The 19,735-nt window shown below is 46.2% G+C and overlaps 1 protein-coding gene across 1 annotated transcript in view; it reads right to left on the reverse strand.

Annotated features, from left to right (window-relative positions):
- Nucleotides 1-13: 13 nt before the first annotated feature.
- ARL3 (ADP ribosylation factor like GTPase 3) overlaps nucleotides 14-19,735 on the reverse strand; it is a 21,011-nt gene continuing 1,289 nt past the window's right edge. The window contains exons 2-6 of the mRNA XM_017725879.1: nucleotides 18,294-18,437; nucleotides 17,053-17,169; nucleotides 12,902-12,952; nucleotides 10,761-10,946; nucleotides 14-1,911 (exon numbers count right to left, since the gene is read on the reverse strand). Coding sequence (XP_017581368.1) covers nucleotides 1,864-1,911; nucleotides 10,761-10,946; nucleotides 12,902-12,952; nucleotides 17,053-17,169; nucleotides 18,294-18,437 — 546 coding nt within the window. The 3' untranslated portion in view covers nucleotides 14-1,863. The remainder of the gene's footprint in view (nucleotides 1,912-10,760; nucleotides 10,947-12,901; nucleotides 12,953-17,052; nucleotides 17,170-18,293; nucleotides 18,438-19,735) is intronic.

A 19,735-nucleotide genomic window follows, 5' to 3' on the forward strand; every position in this document is an offset into this window, starting at 1 on the left:
TCGTCTGGTGTTAAAAGCAAGGCTGTACTACTCCGGCATGCATGTCCTGCCTCCCTGCTGGAGACAGATGCACTCGGAGGGTGCTGACTCACGGACGCAGGCAGATTAAAGTTGGATTGCTAAAGCAGTTGCTGTCCCAGCTGTCCCAGTGCCCCCAGCCACAGCAAAGACAGCTGAACTACACACAGACCAGCCCTGAACTGCTACTGTACATCCTGATGTATGGGGGGACCTGGAACGAGCCCCAGATGATTTTAGTACGCCAAGCTGTAACACGTAGGCGGCCAGGGGCTGCTTCACGTACAGTGCAGATGTTTGTGCCGTGAGGTGGAGATGTCCAGGGGAAGAGAGGAAAAAAGAGCTGGGAGCTCCAGGGGTGTCAGCCGTCTGCCTGGGTCCATGAGTCAACTCGCTGACGCGTGGTAAAGCCACATGCTTTAGTACATGCAGCTTTCCCCATCCTGCGTGACCGTCCATCTCCAGGAGGTGGAAGGGGTAATGCAGTCCCCAGTCATTCTCTGGCCTTTCGCAGGCAGGCAGCAAACAAAGCTGGCAAGCAGGGCAGTGGGATTATTTTACCATCTGTGCATTAGAAACTGGCCCAGGAGTCACCAAGCTCGCTTCATGCAGGACATGGCTGCTTTGGCGTGCTAATCGCTCCCGCTCCCTGTCAGTCCGGGGCTAGATTTGAACTGGGGACGAGGAGGTGGAAACCACACTCTCTTTCCTGTTTCAGCAACTGCGTCCTTTTAGAGGGAAGCCAGCTCAGGGAAGAATGAATGCTCGTTTTAAAAGGCACTTCCCATCTGCTGTTCACCAGGATCCTCACCCTCCACCAGGGCAATCCACAGCTGGCACCAGGTTGGGGGGACCTCAGGCCCTGGACAGCCAGCCCGCTGTGGGGCAGTCCCCCAAGTCCCTGGAAGCGCCAGGCAAGTCATGCTGAGGTGGTGGGGTAGGATGATACATTTTGCACATTTCAAAGAAGGAAACCTGGGACCTGATATCTCATTCTAGAAAGTAATCATGGACTTAATTGCATTTTCCTGCAGAGTTGCCTTAACATCAAGGGAAAATCAACAGGGATTGTTCAACATCAAGACTAATCTCACATATGGAACTTATTGAACGGAGGAACAACGTTTTTGCTGGCTCAAGGTGAAATGCTGGGCTAAATTCTCCTTCAGCTGCGAGAAAAGCCCTAGGCACGCTCATTCTGCATTATTCCAACTGTAAAGAGCTTCAATTACACACATATAACCCTCCTCTCCCTTGTACAGCGGTGTCGCAATGCAACAGTGCCTCCTTATCATCAAACTCCTCTTTTATGGCTATAGGAATATGTGGAAGTCTTCTACCCTTGTTACACAAATGACTCCTTAGCAGCTTTATTTTAAGAAACTACCCACAACTGGTAACACAACTGCATTTTATCTGTCACTGAGGGGAAGCTGTGACTGACACCCGAGCGTGTCCTCAGCAACTCCACGTATAGGGCACTCCTATGCATCTAAGCCACTACAGTAACTCACCACTCCCTCTGCTCCACATCGAATCAGTCTTGCTTCTGCTTACAAACTTGCTTGCTAATCAGACATTTAATACTATTTATGCATAGGGAGGAAATATGTAATTCCTTTATTGGGATTAAAAAAATGATACTAAAGAGCAGGTCAAGTTCCAAATCCAGCAGTAGGTTTAAGCCGATGTTGTTCCCTTTTTTCTCTCTCTTTTTTTTTTTATTTTAAACAGCTGTAGCTGTGCACAGATGGAAAAACATTTGGTCAGAAAGCAGCAAATTAGTGTTTTCAGGCTAGAATTCTGCTCCCACCGCTCCTCCATTTCCATGCAGCTCAGAACGCTTTACTTCTTCTTAGCACTGACATTTTTGCACACCCAGTTCATGCCGTCCTTCAGACAGAGAAAGGTAATGTTAGTCAAGCGAAGGGAGGAGGAATCCCCCAAGCCCACCCCACCACCATTCTGCAAGCACCGTGTTCTGCCTCTTCACTGACCCCCTGCCTGCCCTTCTGTGCCCAAAACCACTGTGGGTTAAAAAAATAAGTGCTTCCTTGCTTGGTAGATGTTGTCACACAGAGGTTATTAAATCTTTCATCTGACCATAAAAAGTATCATCATCTCATCACATCGCTATGTGTAGGTCCTTCGAGGAAGGATCACTTTGCAGACAAGGTATGTCAGTGGCAGATGAAGGCTCAGTTCCAGGTTTGGCTACAGATGATTTGTGTAACCTCGGGCAAGTCATCTTATCTTTGAGACTGGATTTTAGGGGACTGTTTATTATACAGTCAGCCCCCTGTTAAGAAAACAAAATTAAGCTCTAATTCTCCGCTCATCCGCAAACCTTGAAATTCAGATCCATGAAAGTCACTGCAATAGCCGGACCTGGACCTCGCACCCTGTTCCTCAGGGTCCCCACAGAAAGTGGGCCCTCAGGGGTCCCACAGGGGTTCAGTGAGAAGTTATGTAGTCATGTTTTAAGAGGCTGATATAGTCTTTAAGGTATCTCTGTAAAAATGTGTGGGTGACTTCTCTGGCCACTGCAAGCAGGACGGCAACACTTGTGCTGTGAATACCCGATTTGTGAGTTTATTGCTGAGAACCCAGAATGGGACATGCTATTGAAAGCCAAAGAAACACTTCATCTGCTCCTGTCACTTATCCATTAGGGGACATGCACAGTCTCCTCATATTTGTGTCCCATCAAATCCCTTACCTCTATCCTCCTACAAGGTATCTCTGTGGATGGGGAGGCTGAAGGCAAAAGGTAGGGTTTTGGGGATGAGAGGGGAGCAGGACATCTTTGTGTTTGGAAACCAGGCAAATGTCACTTTGGAGTTCAGAGTGGGGGGATTTCACTGTATTATGTTCAGTGGTCATTTTTGTATCATTACAACAGTAAGCTTAGTTAGACCGTAAGAAAGGTCAGAGCTTTTGGGCAAACATCACGGAAGCCACACGGTAGCACTGTTGCTGGTGTCCTATACCCTTGCTCCCAGACTGCCAAAAGGCTGCCAAAGACCTCAACTTCTCCAAGGACAGGTGGCCCAAGGCAGAGTATGGCAGGGGGCGCGGGGGGGGGAAGGCAAAAGGTAGGGTTTTGGGGATGAGAGGGGAGCAGGACATCTTTGTGTTTGGAAACCAGGCAAATGTCACTTTGGAGTTCAGAGTGGGGGGATTTCACTGTATTATGTTCAGTGGTCATTTTTGTATCATTACAACAGTAAGCTTAGTTAGACCGTAAGAAAGGTCAGAGCTTTTGGGCAAACATCACGGAAGCCACACGGTAGCACTGTTGCTGGTGTCCTATACCCTTGCTCCCAGACTGCCAAAAGGCTGCCAAAGACCTCAACTTCTCCAAGGACAGGTGGCCCAAGGCAGAGTATGGCAGGCCCTTCGGGTGAGCTGACACTCACTGCCGTGCCTCTATGTCGTCCCTCAGCCACAAAGGTGGTGGCCATGTCAGAAGGGAGCTAAAGAGTTAAGAGAGAAGAGAGGGAGTCCTCAGGGCTTAATCAGAATCAGAGAGGTTCTCACTTGAAAATACCAATTCACCTTGATAACTGTGCTATGTGACACTTCTTATCTGAAGGGGAGCAGCAACTTTTGAAATCAGCCCTTGTTGCTGTGTTAAATAAAGAATAAGTGAGCCCAGTTTGTGCTGGGGTGCACATGAGGCCCTACACTAATAACACTTCTAACTCTAACCTTGGGGAGGGTTGGTGTCTCCAGTTTCATTTATTTATCTCCCCAGCAGAGATCAGTGTAAAACAAATTGTCTGAAATCCTCAGAGCAAATGGGAAAAGATGAGCGGTAGATTCATTTTAAGGCCCGGTAGCTTTGTGTCTTCCCCTTTCAATAACACTGATAACCTAGGTGTAAAACATGTAATGCCTTAAGCAATCAATAGCATGGTTTAAAGCTTATCACTTTAGAGAGAGAGGGAGCGAGTGATTCCCAGCATGAGGAATGCCAGGGCTTAACAATGGGGCTAGGAGGAGAGGTGTCAAGCCTTTGACTTGATTGTGTGCTTTAGAAATCTGCATGATTGCCTGCAAAGAGTAAAAATAAATAAATAACTAAAAATGCTCCCACAATAGTTTCAGCTTCCCCTGCCTCGGAAGTAATAATCACATTTGCACACATCATGGCATACAAGACAAGCAGAGCTCCTCATTCATTTTGAATGTAGGTTTATTTGCTGAACCAGAACAGCTGAGACAGCTTAAAGTAATAAATATCAGCTGACACCCTCTGCTATTCAGCACAGTAATCCCAGAGACAATACATCACTGCAAAACAACAAACACGCATCCTATCTTCTACCTAATCTGACCACAACCTGAATTCACAGTGATTAAAACTCTGCCTGCTGCCATTGGGGAGCTCGGCAAGGGGAAAGGCAGACCATTGCAGCACCAGCGTGGAGAGGGTCATAAAGCAGAGTTTATGATGGGATTTACCATGGCTGGGAGCCTGGCTGCATGAAGCATTTAACGAGGGCAAAAGAATGACAAAGCAAAATGCAAGAGGAAAGGTGAACTCCAAACACGCTTGAAATATGTAAGTAGGTCACCAAACTTTTAAAGCAGGAATAGATTTTAAAAATTCTCTTATGGCATGAGTTAATTGACAGGAAAAATCATATTTAATTGTAAATATCCCCCTGCCTGACAGTGATAAAGGGAAAATGAACATGTTCAGCTGTATCAAAAAGGTGTATGTGAGATGCCTTCCTCAGCCACGTCTGCAGCTTTTTTGGGTGGGGGGGGGTGTTGTTCTGCAGTATCCCCAGATGCTTTGGAGAATACCAAATGCAGTAGAAACCAAAAAAACCCTAAAAGGTACATTTACAGTATTTCTACCTATGGTGTGAAGCAGGATGGAGCATTGGTAAGGCAAAGAAATCCAGGGAAGCTGCTACAAACACAAAGAGCTGCTATGGGAAAGGCACACAGGAAGGAGGAAACAGTGCTTGAAAGAGTCAAGTCCTCAAGGAGTCAACTGTTGTCATCCTTTGTCCCTGCACACTCTGTCCCTCTATCTGCATGTTTAAAAGATGGTTCTGTGAAGAAAGTATAATCCCTACAGTAACATTTAGATCTTGATAGATGTCCTTGTGCTGCTTTGTTGAGACACAGAGACATTGGCAGGTACTCTGAGGATCGAGGCGGATACAATATTAGTATTCCAGCCTCAAGTCAACCCTGGGAAAACTGAGCCAGAGAAAGATTTCAGATCTTTCAGCTTTGCCCCTCTTAGCTCCTTAACAAGCAGCTAGTAAACTTTACCAAAGCAAAGAGAGAATCCCAGGGAAGAGGATAACACTCCTCGCAGAGAAATGCTGCTCACACAACCCCGCCTTGCTGCAGTCCCATCTGCTATTGTGCCAAGGGAGTTGTACTCCAACGCCCCTTGGGAAAGTACTGGCAGAGCCTTCCCTGGGAGAAATAAAAAGTCCTGCTTAAGATTAGCCCACTGCTTGCTTATTCTCTGCATTATCAGCTTTGCAGCTATGGGAGTGAAGTAATCTGACTTCAAACACAGTGAACAAGTCCTTTCCACCCCATAAAAAGCCTCGCAATTTCTGCTCCCCTGCAAGCTCAGGATCAGGCAAGGCCACAAACTTGTGACCCCTAATGTGACCTTAAGGACAGCAAAGCTTAATCCTTTCATGTAATCCTCTGTCTGCCATAACAAATTGGGTCAGGCAAGTGCAAAATTCTCAATCTCTAGCATTTTTGGTATGCGTTATTTTAACTGTCACTTTCTTCTCCCTCTGCACAGCCAGGACTGTGCCTTCATTATCTGTTATTTCCTTGCACCTCCAGTGATCACACAGGCTGGCTCTTACAGGCTCCTGCCAGTACATTATCCATTGGTTTTTGACTGGGTGAAAGCTTTTTTTTTTGTCCTCTGAGACCTTGTATCCCCGATGCAGTACTGTAGGCTCCCTCCTTACCCTACTTAAAAATCAGAAGACACTGCCCTGTAATCTGGAAACATGGTTGCTCTTCCTCAACATGCACAGGCTCTGCCTGCCCCAGGAGAGCTGCAGTCATCAAAACTGGTTTTACATCACATTTACAAGTAGCTCCAGAACCTTGTTAAGATGTGGAAGATCCCCATCCAGCCTGTCCTGGCTAAGACACCTTTAAGACAAAATCTAAGCTCTGCAGATACCACATTGCCAGGGATGGTCCTGTTCTGAATCTCGCCCTTATGAAAGTGCTGAATTGCAGCATAGACTTTACTTGGGTCTTGGGCTTCATTCTCAACTGGGTTGAAACAGCCGGGGAGGAGACAGAGGCTCAGCCCTTCCCACAGTCCTTTGGGCCAGACAGGCTCTGGCATAAACTGGAGAAGTTTAGTGGCTACTCTCAGTTTCACTGGCTTTTAATGATCTCCAGAGGGCCATTATGTTTGGGAGACTCTGGACACAATACGCTGCATCATCATTCTGGAGGACAGTTCCTCGGGGCAGGCTGAACTCCCACTGCCTTGATTGGAGGGAGAATCTTGCTTCAGACAAGAAACAAGCTGCAGAGCACAGATCAGTCCCAAGCCTTAAGTCATGTTTAATATCACACCCTGGCCCCTACATAACACCTCAGCAAGAGAGGAGGCAGCAAAACAGAGGGGTCCTGCTTGCTTTCACACCACCCTGGCTGGCCAGGGTGGAATGTAAATAGCTTTTGCACACCAGGGGCTACAGTTTGAGATCTGGTCACAAATACAACCCCAAGAGAGCCTACGTGGCACCAGAGAGTCGTTGTGAGGCAACAGTTCCCTTATGTTCCTCTGCTGTCATCAGTAATCACCTCCCTCGCTTGCTGTACTCTGTGCCAGGGTCTCGGTGTAGGCTGGTCAGGACTCCGCTCCAGAGGCAGATCCCAGATGGCTGTGGCAAGGAGAAAAGGCTTTCCTGCTTTTGTGACTGGGGCTGAGGGTAAGATCAGACCCAAGCAGACATTTTGCTTGAAAAAGCCTCGATGGCACCATGAAGTCTGATTAACAAGACAAGTGCTGCCCACAGTTACAGTCGGGAGGTAATGAAGTCTTCAGCTGGCATAAGAGGGGCTGCCAGCTGGCATCCAGAGACACTACGTGGAGTTTCCAGTTAACCCAGTCACCTCTCTTCTGAGCCTGCTCAGGACACTGCTAGGCCCTTTTTCCAGAGTCCCTAATGGTTAATTTTAAAAGAGAAGATGACTATATGGATTCCCCCCTTAATTAACAACTTTATTAAATAACCCATTTCAAATAATAGTTAAATTCTCTAAATTTATATCATTCTATTAACCATAATCTAATCTCATTAACCTTGAAATCCCCAGTCTTAACTACCCAGTTCTATACACAATGGTGCTAGCTGCTAAACTAATTAAATGACCTTCAAACTATTTCTCCTTCATGTATTGGCATTATTTATCTTTGCTCATTGCTCTTCTTTGAAGCCGTCACAAACATCTTCCCATACAAACTCTGTTCCTGCATGTGCTCAGTACAAAATATGCCACCACTCTTCCTTGCAAAATCCATCAGCAATGTCTCCAACTCTACCTCAGCTAACACATTCCATCAGCTGTGACGGTTGCAGCGCTCACTCCTTGTCTTTCATGCTGAACACCTGATGCTTCCCAGTCTTCATTTATTTTATTGCCACTCATTGTCACTTCTCAAAGAAGTTCATAAAGCAGTGACTTGAGATTTAACCACATATGGAGAGCTCCTGTTCTGAGTCTCTAGTACCTGTGACCCTGGTGTACCACAATCCTCAGAAACATCTTTCCTAATCTCACTCTTTAAACAAGTTCTTTGATTCTTCTGACATTTGACGTCTCCTTAACATCCCAAGACTGAAGACCATTTCTTCCTAGGCTGATCTGGGTTTAGTTTAAAAGCCATCTCCCAAAACATTTTGTTCAATTTGCAAGGGAAGGGAGTGCTTGACATTCTTGCTGTCTGATATGATAGGGCTGAAGTTATGGCTGAAGAGAAATGTAGGGGCTCTTCTACTATAAGCTATAGAGAGTTTGCAAATTTCCTGGCTTTTCTGCAATAATCATTTATGGAATGAGCTACAGTACTTAGGGCAATGAGACTACCTACAACAAAGTGGGATGTTATCTGGCCTGCATCTAAACTAATTTGTCTAGATAAGCATGATGAACAAAATATATAGGCCTGAAAATACGTTTACTTCGTTCTGGTCTTCTCTTTTCTGGAAGTGAATGCAGAAGCAGATTTCATTTCCCTGGCAGAGGGTATTGGGCTGAGTATTTTACACTACTGGATGATTAGGGATGTGCTGTGCTTCACGGAGGAGGAACAGTAAGAAGGTGCTGTCAATGGAGAAGTGTGCAGCCCACTCCAGAAAGCTCACAGGCCTGCCTGAGAAGGGAGCACATTTCAAAGCACAGGAACAGAGAGTGACACTTTGTATCATTTACTTCTTCCACATTCAGCACTCATCTCTGAACTTTATCTGTCTCTTTACTGCCCCTTTGCAGCTGGAGAGCCCCCTTGGACTTCCATAACCTAGAGAAGGGCCTGGAGGAGGAAGGTGGCCTATGTTTGCCTGAAACCCTGTCAGCTGCAGCCTCGCTTTCCTAGTCACATTTCTTTGGACTGGAAATTTCAGAGCAAAGATTAGAGCTGAAACCTTTCACAAGACTGGCTACAACATAGCTGAATTTGTAGCTGAGCTAACTAAAGGCCCTTTTAGGGGATGCCATCTACTACATTCAGGTCTAAAAATCAGGTTGAGAATTTTAAATCAGAACTGCTGTACTGGGTCAGACCAACAGTTCATCCAGGTCAGCATCCTCTTTCTAGATGCCAGGGGAAAGGCCATGTAGGAACAGGATCTGCCTTACTCTCTTCTTCCCTCCCAGACCATGGCTTAAGCTGTTCCTCAGTCAAAAGCTGCCTCCAGATCTTAGTGGTCAGTGATTGCCTGCAGCTCCCTTCTTCACTTAAGTGAAGAAATTCACTTAAGTTTTTTTCTGACACCTTTTTTTTTTCCTGATACCTTTGGTCTCCCCACATCCTGTGCCAATGAGATCCAGAATTTAATTATGCAACTTGCAAAGAAGCACTTATTTTTATTTCTTTTAAACCGTTTTCTGATTATTTCATTAGGAACACGCTTCCTCTAGCAATGTAAAAAATAGCATACAGTCTATCTGGCACTTTTATACCTTATTTTTTAAATCATGGAGATCTTCCCACTCTCTGTTCTCCCTCTTCCAAGATGCTAGTCCTAATTTATTTATTATCCCTGTATACAGATGCCACTGTGCTGATCATTCCTGACAGAGGATCCTCATATCTCTCCTAATTCTGAGCAGATATATGGACCATAACTTTTTCTGATTAGGGTAGTTAAGAGCCTAGAAGAGGTTACCTAGAGAGGATGTGGAATCTCCATGCTTAGAGGTACAACTTGACTAGACAACTCTCTCAGCAACCTCCTCTAGACTCAAGTTATCTCTGCTTTAAACATTAAGTTGGTCTAAAGATCTTCTGAAGACCCTTCTACCCAATTTTTTGTTGGATTTTATGATCCTATTGCTACTACTAAAACCTTTTTAAATGCAGCAAGAGACAGAAATTAAGGTCATGTTCAAGGTATGGGTTCACCATGACTTTAACCTGCTAGAAAATATGTTTCTTGTTTGCTTTCTTGTAATTGTCTAGCATTTGAATTTTCCTCTCTGGCCTTTGAGGAGCTCTGTTCCCAAGGATCTGCTTGTGAGTAATGGCAGCTAATTTTGAGTCCATCGTGGTATATGTATAATTAGGATTGTTGTTTCTCATGTGCATTATTTTGCACTTGTCAACACTGAATTTCATCTGCCATTTTACTGCCCACTCAGCATAGAGGGCTGCTTCTGTAACTCTTCATACTCAGCTTGAGATCTGACTATCCTGTATTGCTTTGTAGCATCTGCAAATAAGGATTTACTGAAATTGCAATGAAGATAAATGTCTTCACCATTCTGTTTCTTTAAATATCAGTGAAGGGAGTACTCAGATTTCGAGCTCTGCAAATACTTCATTAATTCAGGAAAGCCTAAGAGTGAAATAAACAAACCTAGGTCCCATTTACATTACAAAGAGCCACTATACCGCAGGAACTGACTACAGCACAGGAGCCCAAGACTCAGCTATTACAGTTCAGGACTGGGACACAGCGCAGGCCCCTCGGTGGGTTTTTGCTGCCTCACATGCTGCCATTAGAAGTGGTCGTTGCTCCATGTGCAACTCTTGCATTTCTCTGGATCAGAAAAATTGATCCGTTTTTCCTCCCTGGCGCCTGGGTTGAGCAAAACACCAAATGACATCAGTAGCAAAGGTAAATCAGATTTCTAGAGTGCACACTCGTACCAGTCAAAGGGTTAATAGTAAAAGACGATTTGTTTTGTGAGAATGATTAACCTGACAACAGTCTCTTTAAAAAAGAAATCAATGCCTTCATCTGGGCCAGCTAAGGGCTCCTGGGTTGGGGGGGGCAATTGCTCTCCCCTTTCCCAGGGATGGAGGGATCCCAAGGGCCCACAGCTCTCCCTTCCCTTTGCACAGGCCCCAAGACACGCAACTCCTCACGTTGTGCACTGCAAGGCTTTGGATGTGCTGACCCTCATTGCTGAGGCAGCCAGTCCAGCCCCACCCTGCAGATCAACAATCCTTACAGATGGCCTGCTGGCACAGCAAGCCTTCTCCAGAGCCTCACCTGTACTCCCTCTCCTGAAAGGGCCGAACAAGACTGGATCTGCCAGACTCTGTCCCGGATTGTGTGGAGGTTCAGTCCTTCGGCAATCTCCGAAGCAGGGGCAGCCGTCAGCAAATCCTGCTTGTTAGCGAATATGAGCACGGGGACTCCACTAAGCTTTTCTTCATCCAAAAGCTCAGCAAGCTCCTATATCATTTACAAGGGAGTGGGGTGGGGGGAAGATGGTGAGAGCGAAGGGAAGAAAACCTTCAACCACCAGTGGTTGTCTCTAATTAGAAATATATTTAGGGCAAATGCTAGAAGAGTGTGTTCCAGTGAAACCTAGGTCTTATTATAAGAGAGCAAAAATGTATACAATCATCTCTGCCCAAGGTTCAAAAACTATTTCTTCCAATTACAGGTTAGAAAAATCTTCATTTTGGTCTGAAATTAGCAGTTGCCTTAAAGGTTACAACTCTATGTTTTACCAGTCTCTGATCCCAGGAGACCAAAACTGATGAAACAGCAAAAAACCATGTAAATTGGCAGTATGAGGAATCTGTCTTAAGTTATTGCCTGACTGGCACTTGTACCTGAGCAACCATTGACACTGGCCCTGATATCTTTGCTAATAATGAGTTTCAAGGGGTTGTTTGAAGTATTAATCACTGCAATTTAAACAGGAGAGGACTTTCCCACCCCCACCACCCCCCAAAATGGAAATCTCCCTCCCACAGGAAAGTGCTGATGTTTTTGAAGGCATTGGTTAGCTAAAGACAAGCTAGATCAGCCTTAATAGCTGGATTTTGGCTCCATATGCGTGGCACGCATTGGGTGGCATCTTAAAAAATGGATTTGTTCATTCAAAACAGGTTGACTCAAAAAGATTTTTTGAATAGCTCAAATCTGAATCTGCAGTGGATCAATGGTGGCTGAAATACTTCATGTCTAGGGTTGTGCAATGGTCTCATGTGAAACCAGCACTCAGTCTCAAGTCACTTCCCTATGGGAACATATGACAAACTCAGCAGAACTTGAACCTGTAGGGACTGCTGGCATTGCAGACAGATGAGTATAGGAGATTTTTGTGGCCTCCTTATTTAGCTAGAAAGTTCTCACACTCTCAGATACTGACATCTTTTATCCACTGAATAGAAACTTCTGGATTAAACAAGTACAGTTGGGGAGATGCTAAACTGCAGTGGAAATACAACTCCACTCCCCAAAAGCAATGTTTGGTTTGGAAACCAGGACAAGAGGATGGAGTTATAAACATAGCTGGCTGGGAATTTTTCAACAAAATAGGTCTTTCATCTGACACGGCTGATTTATTGAAACCAAAAGTGTTTGCGGAAATATGAGGAGGGGTCCAGGCTGACTCTGCCTGACTCAGGCAAGTGCTCTAAGCTGCTGCTTCTTTTCCATCTCTTCTGCCCAATGAGTATTTAATTACTGATATAAAATGTAATAGCTCCAGCAGGGGAAAGGCTCCCCCACCCCTAGAACAACCAACAGTTCTGCTGTTGGGGTGTGTCCATGAGACTTGAGAGGCAAAAGATCAAGTGTCTCCTTCAAATCAGGCAGAACAGAAGGCTTTAATTTACATTTCTGTGGGGTAAACCTATTGCTAGCTATTTTGGGACACTGTCACTTTCTCAATTTTACAAAACAAAGTTTAAAAGTCCTATTTTTGTTCCAACCTAACACAAAAAATGTTACAAAACAGCAAAACTTTGCAAAACGGAAATCATATTTTCTGGCCAGTCCTAGTTCAAAAGTTCTTAGCTTTTTTTCAATTCCATCCAAAAGACAATCAAGTCAATATGATTTCCATTTCAGCTTTGTAAATAAGAAAATAGGATTCCTCAGGGTCTTGGTTTGGCAAGGTTTAAAGGACTTAGAGAAGTCTGTGCTTTCAGTATTAGGCTCCATTTGCTATTATTGTATAACTTTAATGAACACTGTTCTATTTAAACAGAATTAGGCTACCTATTTTCCTTGTTTCAGATCCACCAAAATAATCTGTATTGATGTTGAAAGGCAAGTCTCTTGAAATGCAAATTTCCTTCATAAACAACAAAATCCTCTTCCTAACTTTTGTGAGCAAGGGGCACTCAGAAGCACTGAGTTACTTCAAAGGAAGCTGGGCACAAGTAACTTACCTGACCCGTTTCTTCAAACCTCTTCCTATCTGCACTGTCAATGACATAGATCTGAAAAAAGAAATTACAGGAAAAGTTACTCTTCCCAGAAAACTCTCTTAGCATGTGCTAAAGTGAGCTGAACCTACTAATTATGCTTTTGAGCACAAAGATCCTTGCTGTTATTTGCAGCAAATGTTGACAAAACTTCATGATGTTCTGAAAGGAAACGAACCACCTCTTTTAAAGCTGGGGGAGTGGACAGCCATGTGGGTAGAATCAGAAAGGAGCAGGCAGCAGTGCTGGGGATGCTGTCACCATCTCCACAGCATGTATTATCTGAAGACAACAGGAGACTGCTAGTATTGTTTCAAATGACCAGCTTACAAGCTGAAGCTGAGCATAGGAGGGCAAAACCCGGGGAGCCAGACACAGCCTTTCACCCCAGCAAAGTGTACAAACATCAGCCTGGTGTGACTGTGCCATGCTGCCCTCTAGCATCACCTCCTCAATAAGCCACCAACGCACACAATGGCACTCAGGGGACACATGAATGTGTTGGGGACATTGAGTTCATCTCCATCAGGCAATCCTACTGCAGCCTCCTGGAGAGGGTGGTTGGGGATGAGGGCTGGATTCAGCCTGCAAGACTCCATCTTCAGCTGCCATCTAAAAAAAACCAGGGAATCTCAGTATAATATGCAGGGAAGAATAGACTGGTATCCCTTTTTCACTGCTTGATACGTGAAGGTTTTTGAAGAAGGATGCTCGGACAGCAGACAGGGACAGGACTGGTGACAAACACTGAGCATTTTGCTTCCAGTCGCTGCCATTCCCCATCAGTAGTGATTGAAGCTGCTAGCATGGCATCTGCATGCTCTTTGGTGGCTTACAGGGAGCAAGTGTCAGCCTGGTTTTCAGGGAATAGATGAGCACAGCACCCCGCCATCAAGATAAATGGTATCCTTGCAGGCAGTCTCAGCATAAGACTCCATGCTTCCAGCATAATTTCAACCAAATAGTAGGGGGAGGGAAGATCTCTAGCAGCAATATCTATTAAACTATAGGCACTCCCTTAATGAGCAGCATTTGAGTTGTTTGAAATGGGACCAAACACACAGCAGGAGAATCTGTATGCCAGGCCTGAGGAAGTAACCCAGCAACCTCCCAGCCGCTCTGCAGATCACTTGGGGGCTGATGTGCACTGACAGAGGCTGGGGGACACGCGGCAGGGCTGGACACAGCTGCGCGGGGATGCGTCAGCAGAGCACGCACCCGGTGCCACGTGATGGGGACCAGCCCAGTGGGCACAGCGTGACACACAGGCCTCTCCCTGCAATGTGATCCCATGCACGTGCACTAATACTGGATCAGCTACAAACGTCCTCCCTGCCCCTACCAAGCATCCACCTCTGTGCATTTGGGGTAGGAAACACAGACCAAAAGAAAGGAAGAAGCTGCAGGGCTGACAGCTGTGTTCTGGGGCAAGGCTGGACTGTCATCTGTCCTCCCTCAGGACATCCCTGCGGAAGTCCACAAAACGTGAATGCAATGGTCGAGTGCTACTTGTGAACTGAAAGGCAGCACCTTCCATATTACGGTGCTTGTCTAACTGGAAAGGAACAGCTCTGGGTCCCAACCAGCCGGGCTTTCTCCTGCACTGCTCATTCCTCGCTAGGGAGCTGTTTTGCAAGATGAGAACTAGAGACAGCAGTGCTTGGGGCAAAAGCCACAAAAGCACAGCACAGAGAAAGTAAAGTATGTGCCGAGTGCCTACTTCCAAACCAGCAAGCACTGTGCCAAATAGCTGCAGGTGCCTGTCTGAATATGCAATCAGCCAGATATCCACACCTTATTTGCCTGCATTAAGCTTCCAAATATCACAGGTGTGTGATGCAAGACCAAGCTCTCATTCAAAGGCACCTGCATGGATTTGAATTTGTAATTCCTTCCTGCTTTTTAATACTCTTTAGAGGGTCCTTTCTGTTTTATGCAACACTGTTTAGGAGAAGAGAGAAGCAGGGGGTCCTGGGAACTGTAGTGTATCTCATCTCCAACTTCCTTCTACGGCCAAGGCCACACAAGAGCCTGTTTTTGGCTGTGGTGCTTGGTAACATAGTTTGCCAGTTTGAACACCATGTTGGAGAATGGAGATTTGAGAAAGAAATTCCTGTAAAGCTGGGTACCTCCTTTGAGAAGCAAGCCAAAACACAACCTGGAGTAAATGGGTTGGGCAGAAATTGTAAGCGGTGGGACTAGATGAAGAAATAGCATGAGGGATAAATTGGCTCAATTTACAAATGCACAATCTGCACCAGGTTTGTCAGAGGGTAAAATTACTGGCTAAAACGGGGGTGAGGACTGGCAGAAGACAACAATCCATCAGCATATACATGATCCCAGTTTTGGTGTGTATGGAAAGAGCAAAGCACTGCCCCAACATGCCAACATCTCCCTCTTTGGGACTGGGTGTCAGCATGAAGCAGCTAGGGGAACTCAAGTCCATCTGTGCATCAGTTATTTCTCTGAATTCGCACTGCTGCTTCCCCCAAACTGATTCTGCTTCTATCCACCCATTTTCTTACTCATATGAAAAGAAGAGGATTCTCCGTACATTGCTTTAACTAAGGTGAAAGGGGCAGGGAAAACAACTGCTTTCATCTCCTTCAGTCTTCAAATTCACCTTTATTTCTTCACCTCCCATGCAGCACACTCTGGGAAGGGTAGAAGCCCACAGGCCAGTGTAGCTCATTGCCTTTGCCAGCAGAGTCTTCCAGATACTGTTTTGTGGTTGCACAGCTTCTGCAGCCTGAGCACCTGCCACAGCAGGCAGAGATTCCAGCGCTGCTGCTTTGCAGGGCTGACTTTGATCTGCACACTTACTGCCTCCCCACCACACACAGTGCCAGAGCTTGGGCTCAGTGGGCACAGTCACCTCACAGCCATGCCATGTCTCTGTCCTCAGTGGCCACAGAGGAGCACAATCTGTGTCCTGCTCATTTCTCAAACCCAAATCTTACCCCATGGAAAACCTCACAGTTCCTCTTTGCAAAAGCAATCAACTGGGTTTATGCAGTGGTGGCTGCCCTCGAACTTTAGATTCCAAATTAAGGCTCAAAAAGGACGATTAGCAAAAGAGAGTACCAAGGGTTTATTAGTCACATTAAAATAACAGCTTCATTTGGACAATGCTTTCTAAGCCTGCAGGCACAGCCAGGCCTTTCAGTAACTGGACACGAGCCTTGGTGTAGAGATTCCTGTTCCTAGTTGCACTGATCCTTCCATGCAAGTGCACTGAAGCTCCTGACACATTACTGAGTATGTGTGTGACAGGAGGGAGGAATGGCATCTTTCTGAGAGAGCTTCCCACTTTCCCATGGGAGCCTGCAGACCTTGGCTTTTCTCTGTTCCCACAGGCAATACTGCTTGGGGCAGGGAGAGGCCTGCAGCCCCCGTCTGCCTTCATTCTGGCATATGTGGCTGCATGCTAGAGGTGATCTTTGAAACTAGCCAAGACAGCACCTGGAGGATCCCAGGGCAATGTGCTCTGGCATGGAAAAACAAAGGTCCTGCACTGTAAATATAATTGTGGTCATCTGTACCTAACTGTAAGGTAATTACAGCTAAGTTGTCAAAACCATTAAAAGACAGCCTTATGATTAAAGGAGCAAAAGAAAAGACAAGAGGTCTCTGTGTCCCTCAGTCAGACGCTTTCCTATCTGATGCCAGACATAGCATTTAATTGTTATGCCTCAGTTTCCCCACCTATAAAACAAGGGCACCATACTGACCTACCTCTACACATGATGCTTAAGTCACTAATGCCCATGACAGGCCCTCAGAGTCCCCAGTGAAAGGAGCTATAGATGGGTAAAGTACAAGTTATTAATGTTCTTTCATTTGAAAGAGACTGAGATGAGAGGAAAGGAACTGGCTATAAACAGCACCATCCTGTGAAAGTAAAAACATGCAACTGAATGATTTCTGCAAACATAACTGTATTTTTCTTACTGCACCCAACCAACTTTGCCATTTAGCCCAGAATAACTCCTGTTACAATGGCAATGGTGTTGCTGAGGGCTGGGACATTACATTACTTGTTTCTGAATTTCTGGCTGAGACCTTGGAAAGCCATTGCATGAACACAGCATTCAACTGCAGCCAATACTCACAAGGATATCAGTGTTTTCAAAATAGTTCCTCCAGTATGGTCTGATCTTCCTCTGTCCGCCTATGTCCCATACGTTCAGCTTGAAGCCTTGAGACTGTACACTTTTGATGTTGAAGCCCTGGAAAGAGCAGAAACAAAGCCACATAGAGCATAAACCTGAGTGACTGGAGCATGTTCATAGCCAGACATTAACGCCTTATATATCCCATGCCTGCAACATGCAGTGAGATGGGCTGGGTAGCCACAAAGATGGATCAGCTGTGGGAGAGGCACCAGCGAAAGCAGCTGCCAAACCATCAGTTTGTCAGTGTTCTTGGGTCAAAGGTTGATGCTGTCATGGCTATGGAGACATATGATGCAGTTAGTGCCCTGAGAGGGCTCAGCAGGGTGGGTGCAGGAAGAGGTGGGAGAGCTACAGATAAGGAGAAAACAAGGGCACTGTGAGAAGCAGGATTGAGCTTGTGAAAGCTGAGTAGACAGTCACAACTAATATGAAGCCAGAGGTCTCAGCTCAATTCGACACGACACAGCTAATGCTGGGCTTAAAAGAGCAACAGCTGCACGTCTGAAGGGTCCATTTCATCAATTAGAGCACCAACTGAAAGTGCATTCAAGTAGAAAAACAGGATGTGGCGTGGGCTGGCAACGTGCTGCCACACCACCCAGGGGACCAAGGCTTGGAATTAGGGTGCCAGGGCTGGGAGCTTTGGGAGGCAGCTACAGGGTGGGGGGAAGCATCTCCCATAGCTCTCTAGCAACCTCCTCTGGAGCAATGCTGCAGTGCTTCTGATGGGAGACATCCCTCTCCTCAACCCCAAAGCTCAACAAAAGGGCATGAGAGATATTAGGAAGGGAGCACTTTATATGCAGGACCCTTGGAGCTGGTTAGGTGAAAGATGCAAAGAGACAAGGGTTTGCCCAGTGCTGCAGCATCCACTCTACGTGTCCCCTGTTTGGCAAGGACAACAGGAACAAAGTCTCATCCATGCAACCCTAGCATGACCCAAAAGCCTTTTGCAGAACTCCACAGCACTCATCCACTTTTGCACTACCTGACCGATCGGGCCCGAAGCTCTCTGGCTCCTTCAGGAAGCCTCCTCTTAGGCAGAAAAGACACAAACTTAATGGTGCACCAGGCTCCAGTTGCTCCCTTTTTTACTGACAGACTCTGATGAATCACTAGTGTTTAAGGTGGCAGGTGGGACCACAATAACTGCCTCAAGAAGGAAAGGCCTTCCTCACCTGTGTTGGTGTGATGTGGCTGATGTCCTCTGATGCCAGCTGTTTCAGGAGTGTGGTCTTGCCTGCATTATCCAGTCCCAAGAGGAGGATTCTCACCTCCTGGTCTGGGGTGCTTTTTAGTTTGCGCAGGATTGACAGTAAACCCTAAATCCACAAGAGAGATCATAGCTGTTATTTCCCCACCCCAACTCTCGCCCCCCCACTATGTCAAGCTCTCCTCCCTTGAAATGGATTCTGTCTGGTGGTGGGTCCCAAGACACCTGAATACCTTTCTGCAGTCCCCATTCCCATTTAATTTCCTACTCCTCCCTTTGCCCCTATTTTCTTCCATCTCAGAGCATCAACAAGGTCTCAGACAGCACAAATGTCACACAGCAGGGTGCCCCGCTGGCTACACTGCTCTTGTCACACAGCTGTTTGACATTCCCTGTGCCAGAGAGACAGTGCCTACGCATACCCTGTGCAGAAGCTGCAGACCAAGTCCTTGCAAGCTCTTCATTACCTTTATCAGAGGGAAAAACCCATGAATTTGATCTGCCTCCTAGTTAACTGCAGGTTACTATGTACCTGACATTGGTTCTTTTCACAGTAACTCCCTGGTCATCTCAAACCCCGTTTATCTGTCTAAAACATGCTGGACCCATGGGGCACGTGCAGTTCTGATTCTCAGGATGTAGCACTTAACAACTATCTCAGATCACCACACATCCTCGCTAAGAAAAGCACAGTGGATTCCAGTCATTAGCCAGGCTCAGCTCTCTGAGCTGACAGTATCACTCAGGATTAGGAAACAGAATATGCAGGTCAGCTCATTTACAACCACGCACCTTACAGAAGCACACCCAAGCTTCTGTCAGTGCCACCAGTCAGAGACCGGCACCTCTGTAAAATGGCTGGAAAAATATTCTGGATCCTGGCACATAACCAAGAGATGCAAATCACCCGACTTCCATCTGCCTCTCACTGCCCAGCCCACCCCGCAGGAGAGGGGCTGTTGCAGCCAAGGGCACAGGAGCAGGCTGTGACACCAGGCATGCCTGGGTGTCTTTGGGCACGCTGCCACGCTGCTCTGCAGTCCCTGCATGTCAGGGATCCCTCCTCAAAGCCCAAGCAGCACACAGTACTCTGAGACCCTGCCTGCGGACACAGGTGCTCTTGCTACTAATTTGCCTGAGAAAATATAGGAAAGAAATACATCTACAGCCCCTTCTGGAGCCCTCAGCATTCCTGTTCCATCTCTCCCAGACAATTCCCTTGTTGAGGCCCACTAAGATCCAGAACCAGGAAGAAAGTTCAAATATCAGCAGAAACCTGAGCCCATGGGGCCCATATCTCAAGCCTTTTTGTTCTCCCAACTGCAAAATGGAGACAATGCTTCTTGTCGACCTGCAAGGGTGTAATCAGTTAAATATCTTGAAGTGCTTTGTTGCTATGAGGAACTA

Source organism: Corvus brachyrhynchos, unplaced genomic scaffold, assembly GCF_000691975.1.
Source record: "Corvus brachyrhynchos isolate BGI_N302 unplaced genomic scaffold, ASM69197v1 scaffold61, whole genome shotgun sequence".
In the NCBI taxonomy this organism is placed as follows: Eukaryota; Metazoa; Chordata; class Aves; order Passeriformes; family Corvidae; genus Corvus; species Corvus brachyrhynchos.